The sequence below is a fragment of the Setaria viridis genome, chromosome 5 (assembly GCF_005286985.2).
Source record: "Setaria viridis chromosome 5, Setaria_viridis_v4.0, whole genome shotgun sequence".
Lineage (NCBI taxonomy): Eukaryota > Viridiplantae > Streptophyta > Magnoliopsida > Poales > Poaceae > Setaria > Setaria viridis.
The window spans coordinates 41,677,046-41,694,885 of NC_048267.2; the positions used below are offsets into that span (position 1 = coordinate 41,677,046).

Below are 17,840 nucleotides of genomic sequence, written 5' to 3' on the forward strand. Positions count from 1 at the left end.
TTGTGGGTGAGAATAGGCTGAAAAATTGGCTACACATCACTCAAACAAAAAAAAGAATCTCGCCCATACACAGACAACAGACTTGTCATTAACAAATCAAAAAGGTTTCTTTATCATAATAATACAAAGAATTTGACATGAACAGGGAACAAATCTAGAAAAACTTGTAAGATTAAAATTGGTAGTATTAAAACATGCCTTGTACTTGTGTAGCTTAGTTGGGAACGTACCTTATGGTGGAACCTACCCGTCCAGATCGAGTCTGTGACTCAGTACCGATGCTCGTATTTTTTTCTAAATTTATTCTAGAAATTAATGGGGCTACTTTTCCAGTGACAGGTGATGTGCCCATTGATAGCGAGATGTCTTTGTCAATCATAAGATCTACCGACTTAGTCTACCAGAGATGATCATACAGGAGCTTTGCATGCGCATATTCATAGGGGTGAGCGTGGTTGTATGTGTATACGAGGGTTTGCATCTGTATAATGTTTTCAAATTGCATGCGTGCATGCACGCGCGCTTGTATGTGTTAATGTGTCGTGAGTATCTGCGTCTATATTATTTTTCGCAAAAGACATACGTATAAAACATTATAGATTCTACTATTGCTTTGATCCAACCAAAAGAAATGACACTTCGTGGAACACAAACAACTTTATAATAAAATTGATCGAAAAACAAACAACGGAATCAGCCAAAGAAAAGCATACCCCCGTGTTAACCAAAACTCAAAAGAGGAAACATACCTGTTAAACAAAAAGCTTATAAGTCACACGTATCTTGGACATAAAAAAACATACCTTAAACTTGCGTAACATACAAACAACTTTGCATTAAAATCTACTAAAACAAACCACGGAATCGGGCAAAAAAAACATATCCCCATGGTAACCAAACCCCCGAAGTGGAAACATATCTGTTAACAAAAAGATTACAAGAAAAGATTATTATTACAAGAGCATAAGATTGATTTGATTGAGGCCAAGCGATTACAACTTTTAATTTGATCGTAACAATACAAAAAAATTCTTGCATCATTAAATAATGCATTTCACCTCACACATATCTTGACATACAAAACAGTACGACAAAAATACCATATATAAAAATTACAACAAATTAAAAAAGATCACATTGTATAGAGATAATTATTTAGAAAAAAACAGCCAAATACAAAAAATTACGGAGTTCCTAACTATCACGTGGAGTAGAAACGAGAAGCAACGGCCTGGTTGTGCGATGGAGAAATAAACGGCTGTTATAATTTCACTAGTGAAGCTGGAGAGAAAAAAAGCGGCATGCGGATCACGGAAAAAAATAAAGCAATTTAAAAACTTCACTAGTCCTACGGATCCAAAAAAAAGGACCCATTAATTGCCAGGTGCTGAGCTATTGGGCCGTATCCCCGCGTCTTCCGCATGCGTTTCATGGGCTGGGCGAGAAAGAGATTTGACGGGGAAGATTCGACTGACAACAGAAAAAGGTTTTTACTGGAGTAGTCGTTAGGAATTCCGAATACAAAATCATTCCCAAACTGTCTGCATATTTGCCATCTTAGATTCATAGAGCATTCAAGACGACACAAGGCACACATCCTGCGACGACACAGGGCACACATATAATTCTCAAATAATCTAGATATTTCTTCCATGGCAAGAGGTTGTAACATATCCCTAACACACCACTAATACCTAACACACCACAAATACTACGACGACGATCATGGATCTGTAATCCCTATCTCCTATTACTCTTGATGGAAGAATCGATCAACCTCTCCTGTGCCTCTTATGGCGATCCACCTGCCAAGAATAACATGGATGTTATATACACAAACCAAGCAAATAATTCACTTGCCACAAAACTAGTTAATGAAAGTAAAGCACACGAACCCTTTGTTCCGTGGTGGCGCCAAGTTGGTGGACGTGGAGGACTCGGAGCATCCATCGGCGGAATGGTGAGCGTAGTATCTGTCGGTGCCATCAAGGTTTAATCTTTGTTGCAAGGATAATATTACATAGTACGAACCATATATGCAATCTAATAATCAGGAGACAAAAAGAAAACTTATAAAGACTTACTGCCGGAGCAGATCCTGGATACTTGGGCCGATGATAGTTCAAAACCACACTGCTGCAGGAAGGAGTTGGCCCGCTTGGGGTTCATCGGCGCCTTCAGGAGCTTGCCGAAGTCGCCGTTCACGACGTGGCAGAGGCACAGAGCCCTGATGGGATCCTCGAGGAACGATCCGATGGCGTTGCAGCACTCCTTCGGAGGCGAGGACGCGCTGCCACTGTCGTCGGCGTCGGTGAGGAAGCCGGCGCATGGCGGCATGTACTTCGCCAGCGACGACCTGCACTCCAGCGTGTTTGTTTCATTGTAGCAGGGGATGAACGGGATTTTTATGGGGAAATCAGGAGGGCAAGGCAGGATTGGTGGCAGAGGCAGGTCAGGGATGCGGAAGTGGATTATATCGTCCAGGATATCATCAAAGAAGCCCATGGGGTGCACAGTAGCTTCTCCGCTGGCCGACGGCGCCGGCGCCGGGGCATCCTTGGCTGCTCCTCCATCTCTAACCGCCGCAGACGGAGCGACGATGGCGAAGGCGACGAGCAATGCGATCAGCGTGAGCTTGTTTGATGGCGCCATCTCTCTTTGGATGAAGATGGAGGCGCCAAAGGGGGTTTTGGACTTTTGGTTGGCTGTGCGTGGGATGAAGCTACGGGAAAAGAGGGGGGCAATTTATAGGGAAGGTCTGGTAGGTTTTGAGATCGGGAAAGGCATGTCGTTAACAGCATATCCCTGATCCCACGTCCGTTGCAACTTCTGGAGATACGCTATTGGTTGTTGCTGCCGTATATTCGGGTTATCTCTCTCTCTTCTCTCGAACTTCTCTACCTCTACAATCCGTCGGTGGTTTACTCCGAGTTCAAATATTTTGTTTCGCGTGAATACGCTAACGCTAGTTAGCTAGCATTCGCATCCAGTACGAGGCAGCCGCTCGATGGGCCTTAGGGGCATGGCGATGAAGGCATCGTCCTCTTGTGTGGCATAGTGCTACGCCGATAATTTTCATGCAGCGTTTTTGGGCCTCTGTCCATTTCCGTGCTTGGATACAATCATACAGCATCAAGTTACACTGGCAGTAACAAAATCAGAACATGGACGAGCTTATAAAGATGAAAAAAGCACAAGCCCGTACCAAGTTTGCAGACTAACATGTCCAACAGAACTACCAATCAAGGATAACATTAGAGAAGATATCACACACGACACTCACATGCCCGTCTGTATTTATAAATAACAACGTTACATGGATGATCGAGACCAAGATCTTCGTAACCATCAGCAATACTTGCAAGCGGATGGGGGTCGCTACTTTGCTAACTTTGTAAAGCCCGTAACCCGGCGTACTGTGCTTTTTCAATATAAAGCAGGGCCAAGGCTTCTTGGTCCAAAATACTTGAAAGCGGATGCACACTGGATAAAAATGATTCCAAAACTAAGTATTTACATTGGACGACAATCAGATAAATACTACGATTAGATTCAACTAGCTGTTTACACTCGCACCTTCCTTGCTCTAGTGCGTCGAACCTGGGAAAAAGCAAAAATTAGAGATAAATCCATGATACAAATGAGATTATGCTTTGTTTTCACGGCTTACATTATCTCTTGTGTCAACACCAGTTACATCAGAACTGTTCTGCGAATTTACCAACTCTAACGCCCTCTTGCCCTTTTTCTTAAGGTCCACTACAATGTATTGAACTGGATTAGTACATGAAATACAAACACGGAGTTCATAAGGGTCTCTAGACACATAAAAGTCGTAACACATTTTTTCATCAGCCTCACAAATTGTCAGAATAAAAGCACCTTGTAGAATTGGACTAACAATTTAATTATTCAAGGTAGTACCAGTACCATACTGCTGATCAGAACCACTATTATGTTGAGCTTTGATTTACAACTTATAGTATTATATTTTGTTCAGTCAGGTAAGGCAGTTCAAGAATCAAGACCTCACATAGTCAGTTTTAGATCAACCGCAATCCGCGGATTTAGTCTCAGAGCCATCTGCCCATATGAACTCTGTACAGTCATTGGCCTTTATGCACTGGTAAAATGAATCCTGGACATAGGGTGCTTACCTCTTATGTTGTTTGATAAAGGCGGTTTCACAAAATTGTCACCGCAATCACCAACGTCTTCAAGTTCACTGCTGCAAGTTGATATGTAAGTAGTCATAGATAGGAAGTTGGCAAAGGTTCAAAATGAAAATAAAAGGGAATAATTCTCACCATAAAATCGAAGAGCCAGGAAGCAAAGCTTCATGCTTCTGGGATTCAGATGAACCCTTGCCACGATCTTTCTTGAAGGAACTATAAATAATTTAGAATTAGTATCATCAAAAGAATGAAAACTTGCGAGATAAATTTGGAGTAAAGTACAAAAACAAACTTATTGAATAAGTTGAACAAGTTCATTTCAACTCCCTTGTTATACTTGCAACACCAGCAGTCAAGCACAATTATGGAACAAAGTTGTTGTTTCTGTTGATTGAAACGGAGTGTGGTTGGACTGGCAAGCATATGCCTGCTATGCTATCCAAGAACTAGTAACCAGAAATCCAGACCACGGCAGGATATAAAGATAAAGCATGTGCAATTTAATTTCTGAATTTATCTGAGAGATAACTAAACAGCCCAAGTAAAACTGATCTATCAGAATCAGGTCTATATAGGTTAAATTTCTTTCTTGAATTCTGGAAGTTTGTTTTCAGATTACGAACCTTTTGCTATAGTTCTTGTACATTGGGCAGAAAATGGGGGAAAGGTAGCCCTATACAGCTAGTTCAAGAATAATTCACAGGATATATTGCACTTCAATGGTGTAAAACATGATATCATGACTTCATGAGGTAACCTTTGTAGACACATTTAAGTCACTTCACGATATCAGCTTAGTCATGTGCATATACTAAACAATGCAAAGCAGGCGACAAATTGTTTGCAAACAAGGAAATCGTGACAAACTGTTCTGCTTACCATTCTCTGAGATGAAAGTTGGAAAGGTCCTGCAAAAACAATAAAAAAATATTGATGTAAATGTTTGTGCAGGAAACTATAGATAATCATTATCTAGCCAAAATTATAATTTGATCAGAGGTTAGCAAATATGAGCATACCACAGTTTTCCTACAGAAGTTACGATCTGCCTTTGAAGCTCTAGTCTCCCCAGTGGAGCACCTACTCATAGGACGATTCTGCTTATCCAAGAGGGAGACACAATCTCTAGAATCAGCTTCCTTAGCTAAACCCAAGGAGCCTGGAGATGACAACTTTGTGCCAGCAGAACCACAAGACGATGCATTTTCTTTCTCCAAGCTATTATTAGTATTCTGATCCTTTTTCTTGGACACAGCTTTTTCAGATGCCAAACTTCTGTTCCCTTTCCCTTTATCACAAACACTTGCATTCATTTGATCAGGCGCAGATTCATTTGATACCCTCTCAGAAACAACAGAGCATTTAACATTGTCCTGAAATACATGTCAATCAGCTTAGACCATCACCAAGTTAGGGGCTAGATTGTGTACAATTATATATTTAAAAGAAGATGAAACTGGGGCAATGCAGACAGAATATACCTGATGTTTATAAGGTTCATGAGCTTTGAGAATTCTCTTTACAAGCTTATCACTAATGAAATTTTCTTGGCAGCATTCCTGCATTAGAAATAATGGAGCCAGATGAAAAGTTAGTTATAATGCAAAGGTAGACTAAGCTATGGATTCAAATAATTTACAGAGTGGCTTACATCTGCTTTTCTTTCACTCCCAGATAATTTATAGTAAGATGAGGGCAAGAGAACATGGCGTGGAGAATCAGACATCTTGCAATGCTTATCAAGTTCTTTTACAATAAGCAAGCCAATTTTCGAGAGAATGTGCAGTTTCTGTGACAGGAGCTTAGGACATCAGTGTTTGATGACAAAATGGTAAGCAAATAGTACATGTCTAACAGTGGCCAAAATACAAACCGGAGTGATCTCAGAATCAGCTGGATCCTCAGCCTTCTGAATAGCACGGAAGATCCCTGACAGAACTGATACAGAACTGGCTGCGGGACCATGTTCAGTTCTGTTAAAACTGTCTATTTCAACTAGTTCCCTCAACATCACACAAAGCGGGCTGTCAATAAAACAAAGGAACGCATAAGAAATACCAAAATTTTCTAGCCACAGGAATCACTTAAGTACCAAAGGAACTTGCAGCAGGATCCAAAAATAAAATAAGAAAATACCTGCAAATTTCAGGAAAGCTAGTCTCATCTTCATAAAAATTGGAAGGGAGCCCCCCATCATATGCTAGAGTATGGATCAAGAAAACCACAGCATATGCTGGGTTGTCCACAATAGAATCTTTGCTTGCTCTGTTCTGTTGAACAAAAAACCTTCTTTGCTCCTTTAGCACTTCACTTAAGTAACTTGCTGACTAGGAACAGTACAGGGAAACCCCTTGAGCACACACAAGTTGTATGGCATATATATAGAAAACTGACAAAAATAGAAAAAAAGAACAGGGCATTTACTTCAGCACGGACATCTCCAGAGCAATCTGTTGACGCAAGTGCAAAAGCACATGCATATCTAACTGGGATAGCACGTCTCTTCAAAAGGCCATAAAGTTTGCAAATAAATGACTTACGAACAATATATGAAGGATCCTGGAAGCCAAACAGAATATACATTACAAAAGGATAGGAAAGTACTAAAATGCAGAGATCCTCCAATAATAGGTTTGAAATATGGAACTATGATAGGTCGGTCAGTATCATGGTCTCAAATAATAATTGCACTACTGGACCAAGGTATGTAAGGCGAACTGATGCATGCAAGCATACATATCTGTCCACAGAAGATTGCACCTCAAAATCAATGACCTAAAAACTAGATTACCAACTAATTTTGAAGGGTTAATGGGCAGAAATGCTGCCTCCATATAAAAAATAAAGACAGGGTAATAATTAGCAGTGCAAAATATTGACAATACCCTTGCCATGAGAATTGTTTTACGAAATAATTCTGGTGAAATATGTGAATCCCATCTTGTAGCTAATTGCAGTACAGATTTCCCAGCAGCCAGTTGCAGATACGGACTATCATTTTCACTGAATACAGCATAGGAGGAAACAAAATCAGTATTTCATTGGTGCAAAAATAAAAGGAAACTAACACAGAATAAAAAAACTCGTCTAGTGAACTTCATAGAACATGATCGTTCATGGAATTTGTATTACAATAAGTGGAACTCTCCTAGAGTAACTGGTCTTTTGAGTATGCACAAAACTCTTATTTATTTTCTACAAACCGCAGGTAATAAAAGTAATTCAACATTCCTTATCTCTCTAGAAAAGTTCATTAAGTTTCTACTTCCTGTCATTGAACTAACCAAGAAGCATCCGATTGCAATGGACTGACATTCCTAAATTACTGCCATGTTTCACAATCACAGTAACTCTAGAACATTGGTAAAAATATAAAAATGAAACTTGTAAAGCACATAGTGGATGACTTGTAAGCAGAGAAGGCATAAGATTTTGATTTTTCAAACTAGAAAAATTGACCTCAACAAATATCATAGAAATGCTAATCAACCAAGTAATAACACATTTCAGAGTTTTTATTCTAAAAATATAAATTAGTATCACCACCTCACCAGTTGCCTGAAATCTGAGGTTATCAGTAAACAAACACAAAATTTGGAATAGTAAATCGTTTCCGAAAAGAAAGGGGTTTAAGCCGAATGAGAGCTAGCAAACAAAGACGTACCATAGAGCAATGTCTGGGAAAAGACCCTTCTCATACTCCAACAGCTTCCCCAGAACATTGTTAATTCGAGCACGGGCAGTACTTCTTGGTAAAAAGCCTTTGACAAGTGCTTTGAGACAATAAACCTACAATAGACCACAGAAAAGTCAGACCAGAACACAGATGCATCCCTAATAGTCTCTTGTTTCGCCCCACCCATGCCAGCATGCTAGTAAAAGTAGAAGTCTAGAAGAAAGTTGTTTCCAAAGTGGATGCAATATGTAGAAGCCCTTAAGTCAATTTCATCCACACTCAACCTACCATGAATCAATTGTTTCCTTTCGAACAGTGAGCTTACCTTCAGTTTGCATGAGAAGCAGCATGCAGAATTGCCATCAAGGGATGACTGTTCAGATGATGAAATGAACTGCATAGGCCAAAGCACCACAAATAAGCTTGTTTAACTCTAGACTACATATTACTATATAAAAATACCTACTTCAGTTGACAACAAAATATCTTGAATGGAATTGATGATCTGCCTGCCGTATAACTCATAGACAGAAGGGGAATGCTCCAATATTGAGCCCAAAGACTGTAATAGTGTTGGAACATTGCAATTATCATTTAGACCAGCAACAACTTTCTGCAGAGAAGAATAGATGACATAAATTGTACGCAATGGAAATGGTCATATGGTGTCAAGTTGGGGGAAAAAAGAGTTAAAAACAAGGACCTATCTTGCCAACAAACATTTTTAGTAGCATAGCATCATAGATACCATTTTGCAACAGTATTAAGCATTTCAATATGGGACCAATAAACCATGCTGAACATAATATTTGCTTAGTAAGAACAATAAATAAAGATTAATACAATACATATTTAGTAAGTAGATACTGCCTCCATTCTTAAATATATAATGTCTAGACAAGCAAATTACTTTAGTTTTAACTAAATAGATTGTCCTAAACGTCATATATTTCAAAACGGAGGGAGTACTTGATTATGTCATGGAAAAATTTTGGACATTAGCGACATGAGTTCTGCAGCATAACCTACTACATCATCTTTTAATCTTTATCCTGCTCTAAGCCATAAACAAAACAGATAAAAGCTGGATGTGTCACCTTGCCTCTAAGTTAGCAGTTTATAGTTTACACTAGTGAATAAAATGAAGAGAAATCTCAAAAGCTTTTATTTGATTAAAAGAGGGGTTTCTCTTGTAATCTCAAAAACACACGTTAATTGTAAAGAGGGATCGCATAAATGATGCCACTTGTAATCAGATGTTATCGTTAGATTATTGGGTGATGAACGGCAAGAGGTAATCAGATGGAGAATTCGACTACTTCTTGCTTGCTAAACTAGGAACTCGGCTGTCTACTAACAAATCTTATCCAAATAGCTAACCAAATCTTATCTGTTAACAAACCTACACAAACTAATTCTAATCCCCTGCTGCCGACTGCTGCTGCAGCACCACATCCAGGGCCAGGTCCGGCCCCAAACAGCATATACAAGTATACACAAACAGCAATGTAAACCTTGCAGCGAGTGAGAAGCAACCAAATGGGATAAGAATGAGATAAACAAAGTTAGGTGAGCATGAACGGAAAATTAATTAATGTCATGTGAAAAAAGTTGTGCAATGGCAGGAATTCCTTTTCATTTTAATATGTTACTCAGCTTGGAAGCTTGGTGAAAATGTAACAGCTGGAACACAAACTACCATCATTCATGAAATACAGCATTTTTATAAAATAACAGTGGTTTCATTTTTTTATAATGTTAATTGTGGATTCAGACATTCAGAAATATAATAACAAATCACTAAAAGCGTCTGAACTACCACCTACCTTGCATAATTTAGCAAATCTCTGATCATCTGGGGAGTGCAGTGAAGCAATTGCAGTGATAGCATATTTTGATTCAGCACGAGTTCCTTCAATACATTTTTGCTCCAGTAATGGGTAGACAACATTGCTGGAAACAGAAATAAAAGATTCTTTAATATAAAATCTATGAACCTCCCTCTTACAAACAGATATACTGTAGTCACTTCTTTAGAAAATTGGGAAAAGTTCACTTTACCATAACAAAGTATTGTGAGTCTGTTAATTTGCTAAGTTTTTTTAATATTTTCTGGTCTGTCTGACCCCTTGCTTCCTAATATCAGTGCGACTAACCCATAATGATAATTTTGCAAGGGTGGACAACGTTTATGTGGTTTAGCCTCATTGGATGGCCAGCTGGCTGAATGACGTGGACTAAACCACTTAAATCATGTCCACCCTGCGAATAAAGATAGTGTAACCATCATTAGGGGTTTAATGCAGCGGTATTATGAAACAAGGGGTTGCGAACTTCAAACACAGCAGAAAATACATAAGGTGTTAAGTGAGCTCTCACGATACTTCACAGTGGAGTAAAGTGGACTTTTTTCCTTGAAAATAACAAATACAGTAAATATACTCTTTGAGTTTTGATCTGTATACGAAGCTTAGAATGATTTTCAAGATTTGACGTAACATGTCGCAGCGCACAAGTAAATCAGAACTTATCCTTGATAACTCATATGTGAGGTAAAGTATTGATACAGATATCAAATTTTAAGAGTGCCTTAGTCTCTCAAATAGGTTGTTATATTTCCCTCGTCCTGCACTGTGTGTGTATACATATTTCCCTATGGATCTACTAAGAGATAATGTTTGCACTTCTTACATAAGCATTAGTCATGTTCAGAATAATCATCAAGAAACAAACAGATCAAGACAATCCAGTTTCACATACAGATGCATTTACCTGAAATTAATAGATAAATGGTGTGTGGATTTTGCCAAATGTGCCAACATCCGGAGAGTCTTCTCATTTATCAGGACTGATTCTTCTGAGAATAACTTAAGCAAGTACTCCTCTGACCCTCCAAATAATGATGGAAACACCATTGCAACTACCTACATTGTTACACCTTTGAGTGAGAAGCATAAAAGATGCTTCTTGCATAAGAACAGGCATGAATAAACTCAATCTTAAATTAAACTAGTAAGATACAACTCATACAATCAATCATGGATAGATGATAGTTTTGTTTAACATGATTGAAAGTGTGGAGATAGTAATAAGCATCAGTAGGAAGTCAAACAAGAGTGCTCTTTACATTGAATCTACAGCTAAGCAGTTTTTAACATTGTTAGGTACATCATAGTACAATCAAGGACGAAGACTGAAAATGCAGAAGAAAATCATAAACAAGTTGCAGGCTCAGAGCAGGGATGGAGCCAGAAATTATCCATGAGGGGGCCAGATTAACACGTCCAACCCTGGCTTACAACAAAGGGTAGAATTTGTGATGCGTGCAAAGAAACATGTAGCTTGCTCGCCATTTAACTACTAGCTGGAGGCATGCAAGCTGTTGCAACCAATTGCCAAAAAAAAAGATAAATGCAGAAAATCATAAACAAATCACACAGTGAAGAGTACAATCAGTATGCCTATGAAGAAACAGGTAGCAGTTAGTTTTACAAGGTTTTAACCATTATTAGGGAATTTAGGTGAGGAATCACAACTATTGGTGCAAGTGCAACTAAGGGATGCCCAATTAAATTGTGAGCATGTTTGGGAGGATGGAGGGCCTAAAGTTGAAATGCACCCTTCTAATTTGATGGAGATGGTAAAAACTGCTGGATCTACCTGGACCCGTGCTTTCTATATTATCATAGATATGCTTACCAGTAAAAGATCACAAGCAGACTCCACATAATCGGTTAGTCCATTTCCACAGGATAAAAGAGATTCAAAGATAGCACAGACTATCTCCCGATTAAATATAGAGTACAAACATTTTATAGACAGAATTTTGAAGAAACTGTGCATTGGATGTTTGTGTCCGATTCTCTTGAGAAACGAATCCTGCAGATGTTGCAAACACACTGTCAGACGAAAAGAGCACAGATTCCTGAACCTTTAACAATCCATTAGGATAAATGTATTAAGAAAAGCACTTCTGCAGGCGAAGGAAAAGGAATAGAAAAAACTAGGGGTATGACGCTTGAGATGTGTCCTTTTATAAGTCTAAAAAATTGAATAGATCAATATGTTCAGTGAGTGTTTTATATCTAAACAGAATTTAAAGTTAGCCGCTTGTAGTAGGGGTGCAAAATGGTGACCCTAGGGGCACCATCAACCCTCTTTAATTTAATTAATTAAAGTAATTTTCCAAAACACGTGACATTTTGGAAAACTAGTCAAATTAATTGAACTAAAGAGGGTTGGTGAAGACCCTTAGGGGCACCAATTCACATCCCTATCCTTTAGTAAGAAACTGAAGATGGAAAGTTCACATTATGTTTGTACTAACAGGTATATCAGGATGTGGAACTGCTATAAAACTGTAATAGACTTACCCACTGGAATATTTACTGAGTGTCTCAATCATGGTGAATAGATGCATATCATTAAAAAAAGATAAATAGACTTCTAATGGCGCATAATATCATATAATAGACAAAAAAATCTGATAATGTTTTCTTCCCTCAATGCATCTTGGCATCTTACAGTTTGTTCACTGAGTTTTGTGTGTCTGTTATGGTAGCAAATAATACAGCAAGATGAGAGCAGATAATAGGGGGAGCAGTAAACCGATGCACAATTTAGGAACAATGCATCATAAAAATATCAAAGTTGGAATTTAAATTACAGAGCGATAAAAGAAAAGGACAAATTCTGCTACTAACTTTTGTGAGGATTATTCTATCCGTTAGTTCTCAAATTTGAAAGGCATGCACACTTGCACAGGTGTCAATTGAAAGGGGCTATCAGGAAGACTAGTTGATAAGTAAGTACAATTCTACAACTACGACTAAGGAGTACAGATACCAATAAAACAATTGAACATTGTGCAGTGAAACCTAGAAACTATGAACTACAACATCGCCAATAAGTTGATATTGGTGGGATTCTCATGATAACAGAAACCAGTATTCAAGAAAAGATAGCAAAACCATGGAGAGATCAAACAGTTTGCAGCATAAAAGGACTAAAGGAGTATTACTCTGGTCAAACGGCCTGTTGCAAAAGTTGTCCCCTCATTGATTAATTCAACCAAATCCTTAAATATGTTATTATCTTTCATCTGGTGCAAATTTTTAAAGCACTCTTCAGCTTTAGCGGTATCTGAAAACGATGTTGCCATCTTTCTGAATGATACACTGATTTTCTTCTGTATTTCATCTGAAGGTTCCTCCTACAGCACATGAAATCTTCATTTTGAGAAAAAAGATCAATTGTCATTGCCAATTTGTTAATAATCTACAAACCTTCTTTGCTCGGAGTGATAAATACGCTTGCATCTCCAATTGCAACCTAAAGTAAACTTCTTTAGCATAAAATGTGTTGCGTACAGTTTATTGCACTAATATATGATGTGTTGTGAATACGGGATATCTACCTTCTCTTCTGAGAAAAGATGATGTTCAAAGCCTTAATATGCTCCGGTTTGAAATAAGAAAAGAACTCAATCCAATGTGTTGCTCTTTCTTTTGGAGAAAGTGATGATGGAAAGAGTTCTTCAGAAAATATGAGTTCCATATTCTGTGGCCTGCCATAATAAAGAAGCCAGAATTCAGAACTGTGGACAAGCTCCTATGTACAAAGGGAGAAAAAAGAACAAACCTGAAGGACTCAACATCATTATCAAAACAAAGAACTATAAGTTTAGCTGGGATTTGTTCATAATGAGTGTTGACCGTAGCAGTTCCATTTGAGCATTTGTCACAGTAATCCCGATACAGCTCCAGCAACTTATGCATTACATTTTTTCTAACAGATGCCTGCAAAGTATGTTTTGGGTGAAGTACTGTAGAGAAGTAGCTGCATTGAGAAATACAAACAGTTCATACTCACCTTTTTGTCACGCAGCCTCTCAGCTGCATGCAATATCACTTCATGAGGAAACGAGCTAAGATTTGATTTGGCTAAATCACAGACTGTGTTAACAGCTCGGATCCTCACTTTTTCATCAAAGTCTAATAACCTTCCTTGAAGTGACACTGCAAAAGAAATGAACATCAACATGAAAGGGGTGATAACACATCAATCTAGATAGAAGAATAACCAATATAAGCAGCCATACAAAGTATTTCTCGCGCTTCATTCCCAGATGATTTATCCATGTAGCAGGCTTTTGCTGCATCAATTGCAGCAATTCTAACTTCTGCAGATTTATCAGAGAATCTCCTCAGGAATTCTGTAAAAACTAACTTGTTTTCTTGACCAAAATGAAGATTAGAGAAGGCAAGAAGCCTCCCAATCAGGTGAACTGCCTCCAGCCGTATATCAACCTGCTCACTCTACAGAAATTGATGGTATAAATTCAGGAAGAATGTTATGCAGGTACAATGGTGTAACAAAGTAAAAAGAATCAACATACGAGAAGTTCATGTGTCAAGTTTGGAATGACAGCAAAAAGGATCTGGGGTGCACACTGGAATATTTCCAGAATAACTTTATGATGTAATTTCCTGAGGTCATTAACTGGCATATCCTTGTTAAAAATGCATGAGGACAAAAAACTGCAAATGATAGGCTCCATTTTCTTAGCACAATCACGAATGATGTCAAAAGCAAGTTTGTGAGATGCTCCCTGCACAAGCAAAAAAGAAGAAGCTAAACATTAGCTGAAGCTGAGCATATACTTTGACCCAAGAATGAGTAACACAGGTGCCCACATGCATGAGTATTTGTCCAGACCGCTGATAACTACAAGCTTTGGAGAAACATCCCTTCAACAAGGAAAACAAACTAGAAAGCAAATAACACACCTTGTCATCTTTTACTAAATTGCGTAAAATCACATCCAAAAGAGGTTGAGTAACTTTTTCATTCAATATTTGCGTCATAATTGATAGCATGGCTTGGCGCACACTCTGCTGAAGACCTTGCCTGTAAAAATGTTCGCAGAAAAGATGTTACTAAAGCCATCATATTAAGTTTTAAGAGTCAAACAATTATCTGGCAGACAAATATGAAACTGAGAAATTCAAATCACAGAAAGAATCAGGAATGTAGTATACCAAAAAAAAATCCTAACAATAATGCAATATTTTCTTTTAAAAATACATTTTTATTGGAACATGTGATTCCATATTTCCATTAAACAAATGACTTAGCGATACTGCTAACCACGTGATCCTCCGTGCCTTTGGAGGCAAAAGAAGAAAACATGGCATAATTATATAGTTGTAATGTATGTGTTCTGTTGATTAATATTGAATCTAATGCAATTTGTGAGTTGCCAAAAATAGGTCAAAGTGTGGTCAAGCAATGATATCAGCATGGGACATCATACTAGAGTATACAAGTGAGATTGCAGGTATACATTTGTTCAGAGATATTTATTTCTTCAAAAACATTAATAAGAAAAAGTTTTTGAAAAAATCACAAATTAACTAGCTCCAAAACTGCACCTCTAATTGGAACAGGATTCTCTCATGAAAATTTGACCAATTCTATTGAATATCATATCTTACAGGAATTAATCTGAGTTGTCTGGGATTGGAGTGCTTCAACTATGTTTTCAGCAATAGTGAGTTCACATGGTAATTAATAACCATCAAGAAGAATAAAATAGTCATCAAAACCCAAGCATGCAATTACCAAAAATACAAGCATGGTAACAGAATTGAAGGAATGACATTTCAATCATAATCTTAAGTGGAAAAGAAACACTATAAATGAAGAAAAATGAGTATTCTAGTTTGAAGAAGAAAATGCACAAATGCTTAGCATGCACACTGGCACAGTTCTATGGTGGCCAAGGCACATTTGTTGAACCCACTCCATCAAATAAGTAAATCACATTTGTCCCATTATACAGTTTTTCTTTAAATAGGCACACAATGATGCACTTTTGGGATACAGTATTGGAAGTCTTGATGACCTGAGAGCTCCTAGATTTAGATTTCTCCATAAAAAGCTAAGTGGACAGAAAATAAGCTGATAAATGTATTAGAAAAGAAAATGTTTAAACCACATCTCACAATTACTACTAAAATATGCTCAACAAAGAACAACTGCATTTGCAAAGCAACATTATGGACAAATGCACCAAATCCAAATAATGGTTTGATAAAAATATAAGAGAATAGCAATCAGCAATAGATTTACTTGTACCTCACTGATGAGAAGAAAATTTTGACAATATCAAGAATCAAGTCCTCACAGCCAATATTAAGCATAATCATAGAACATCGAAGCGCAGCAACATTTTCCAAAATCTTCATCCTTCTAGTAAGATATGGACTGCTAGTTTCAGCAAGGTCTGCAAATATGCTGATAAATAGCCTAAATATTTCCTGTGGAAAAACAGTTAAACAAGTGCTATTGAGTGCAGTCCTTGATCAAATTGTTATTTTTCACTACTTATTCTCAAAAGTAATGAAGTTTAGATGTTTTGTTGAAAAAAATGTAACTATTAGGTAGTATTTCACATCACAAAATACAGTAGCACAAAAGTGGCATGACTGTTAAGTACCGTAAGTATTTCATCGCTAAAAGGTGGATCAGGTGCGAGGACCCGCATAACCTCAATAAAGCAAACCGCAACAAGAAGTTTGACATCCTTGTCCTTATGGTTGAGTAAAGTGGTCTGGACTAGAGATTTACTCAAAGCCTGAAGAGCATCCTGCAGAGAGGATGATTGACTAAGCTCTGATAATGCATTTTCAGCTTGCTGCAGATAAGGAAAAAAAAGTGTGTTAGATAAGTAAATAATATTACTCCACTATTATTTGACCTTTTACATCATTATGGTTATCCAACTTGACTATGAATTAATAATGTATAACTTCATGGCTAGTTCCAGAAAAACTTCTATGCTAAGCTGAACTGTTAAAACAACTGGATGATCAAACAACAGTTGCACAAGTTAAAAGCTAATAAATCATTGAAACGTTAACGACTCGCTGTCAATTTACAGAAATGAGTAGGACCATGCCTCATATGTCCTTTCATTCTGCATCTAAATCTTCATGCGAAAATAATGCGTAGAAGCTTCCTTCAGCTATAGCAGTTCAGAAAGAAAGCAAAGATGGAATGGCAAGCAGTGCCAAAGCACTTTAACTGAATTTCTGAATGCTTTTCTGCTGCTTCAAGTTGGCAGGAAGGTCTTTAATAGGAAATTGCTGAATTTATTCCCCACCTTTGAAAATAACCCTAAAACAAAACTAATTTCAAATGAAGGGGGAACATTTATGATTAACAATAATCACCACAAATCTTCATCATCAACCATAAAATATTCCCAATTCAGAAACCAACTCTTGAATATCTCTACTCGCTCAAACATAAGCACCATAGTTACCAAACATGATATCCTCTACTGGTATACACTAATACACGCAACTTCTTCAGTGCTACTGCACTATCGCTCCAGCTTCAGATAAAAATCAATACGTATTGCAACTTGGTATTCAAATTCACTGAAACTTGTCAGTAGACTCACTAGACTGCATCCACTTCCCTGAACCCTAACTTCTAATTTGAGTAGCAAATACCACCAAACTTAGCAACGCTCCAGTGCACCACTGCAAGGTCTCCTATCAATTCGAAACAAACAGAGGCGGCGCGGCGTTTCACGGGAAATGGAATCGCGCTGGGTTAGATCGAGGAGCAAATGAGCCAGGAGGAGAAGCGGGTAGAACGGAGCAGTGGTCACCTTGAGGAGCTTGACGAGGGCGTCCTTGCCTAGGCGCGGATGTGCGAGGCGCTTCCCGACCTCCCTCACGACCTGCTCCGGCGAGTCACGCATTGCGGGCCGCGGCGGCGACGGCGGCCTGGAACTCGGAATCCGAAACCCTAGAATGCTAGGCGGTGGGAGAGCGGGCGGGGACGGAGGGTGAGGCGGAGGCGGAGGCGGAGGCCATGAATTGGAGGAGAAAGCAGTGTGTCAGAGCGCGGAGTCGGCTAGTTGGGGACGGCGAGTTCGGCCAGTGGTAAAGGTGCCCCTGCGGAGCATGATACGC

General features: G+C 38.4%; 2 protein-coding genes across 3 annotated transcripts; both read right to left on the reverse strand.

Annotated features, from left to right (window-relative positions):
* Window positions 1–1,538: 1,538 nt before the first annotated feature.
* Window positions 1,539–2,731, reverse strand: LOC117857012 (uncharacterized). The gene is made up of 3 exons (XM_034739481.2): window positions 2,085–2,731; window positions 1,896–1,973; window positions 1,539–1,805 (listed from the first exon to the last, which is right to left on the reverse strand). The coding sequence occupies exons 1-3, from the start codon at window positions 2,650–2,652 to the stop codon at window positions 1,792–1,794; spliced, it is 660 nt and encodes a 219-aa protein (XP_034595372.1). The 5' UTR covers window positions 2,653–2,731; the 3' UTR covers window positions 1,539–1,791.
* Window positions 2,732–3,209: 478 nt separating this feature from the next.
* Window positions 3,210–17,819, reverse strand: LOC117857010 (sister chromatid cohesion protein PDS5 homolog B). 2 transcript variants are annotated; one of them, XM_072293837.1, is made up of 29 exons: window positions 17,534–17,818; window positions 16,352–16,549; window positions 15,991–16,172; window positions 14,640–14,760; window positions 14,249–14,461; window positions 13,952–14,168; window positions 13,723–13,868; window positions 13,492–13,649; window positions 13,268–13,417; window positions 13,137–13,182; window positions 12,872–13,063; window positions 11,551–11,730; window positions 10,624–10,775; window positions 9,678–9,804; window positions 8,318–8,464; window positions 8,177–8,245; window positions 7,840–7,964; window positions 7,061–7,178; window positions 6,600–6,734; window positions 6,312–6,502; window positions 6,049–6,199; window positions 5,827–5,964; window positions 5,657–5,734; window positions 5,195–5,548; window positions 5,055–5,083; window positions 4,308–4,388; window positions 4,158–4,228; window positions 3,671–3,759; window positions 3,210–3,600 (listed from the first exon to the last, which is right to left on the reverse strand). In XM_072293837.1, the coding sequence occupies exons 1-29, from the start codon at window positions 17,624–17,626 to the stop codon at window positions 3,565–3,567; spliced, it is 3,987 nt and encodes a 1,328-aa protein (XP_072149938.1). In that variant the 5' UTR covers window positions 17,627–17,818; the 3' UTR covers window positions 3,210–3,564. The 2 variants fall into 2 exon arrangements, with proteins under 2 accessions (XP_072149938.1, XP_072149939.1); XM_072293838.1 differs by having other exon boundaries at window positions 3,459–3,600; window positions 4,158–4,225; window positions 17,534–17,819.
* Window positions 17,820–17,840: the final 21 nt, after the last annotated feature.

Bases quoted from the DNA above. Each gene is read 5' to 3' on its own strand.
- LOC117857010 (XM_072293837.1), bottom strand. From the start codon at position 17,626: ATGCGTGACTCGCCGGAGCAGGTCGTGAGGGAGGTCGGGAAGCGCCTC. The intron at 13,183-13,267 runs GTAGATATCCCG...AGTTTACTTTAG, and splicing joins ATCTTTTCTCAGAAGAGAAG to GTTGCAATTGGAGATGCAAG. The intron at 8,246-8,317 runs GTAGGTATTTTT...TGGCCTATGCAG, and splicing joins ATATTTTGTTGTCAACTGAA to TTCATTTCATCATCTGAACA.
- LOC117857012 (XM_034739481.2), bottom strand. From the start codon at position 2,652: ATGGCGCCATCAAACAAGCTCACGCTGATCGCATTGCTCGTCGCCTTC. The intron at 1,974-2,084 runs GTAAGTCTTTAT...TGGCACCGACAG, and splicing joins ATCCAGGATCTGCTCCGGCA to ATACTACGCTCACCATTCCG.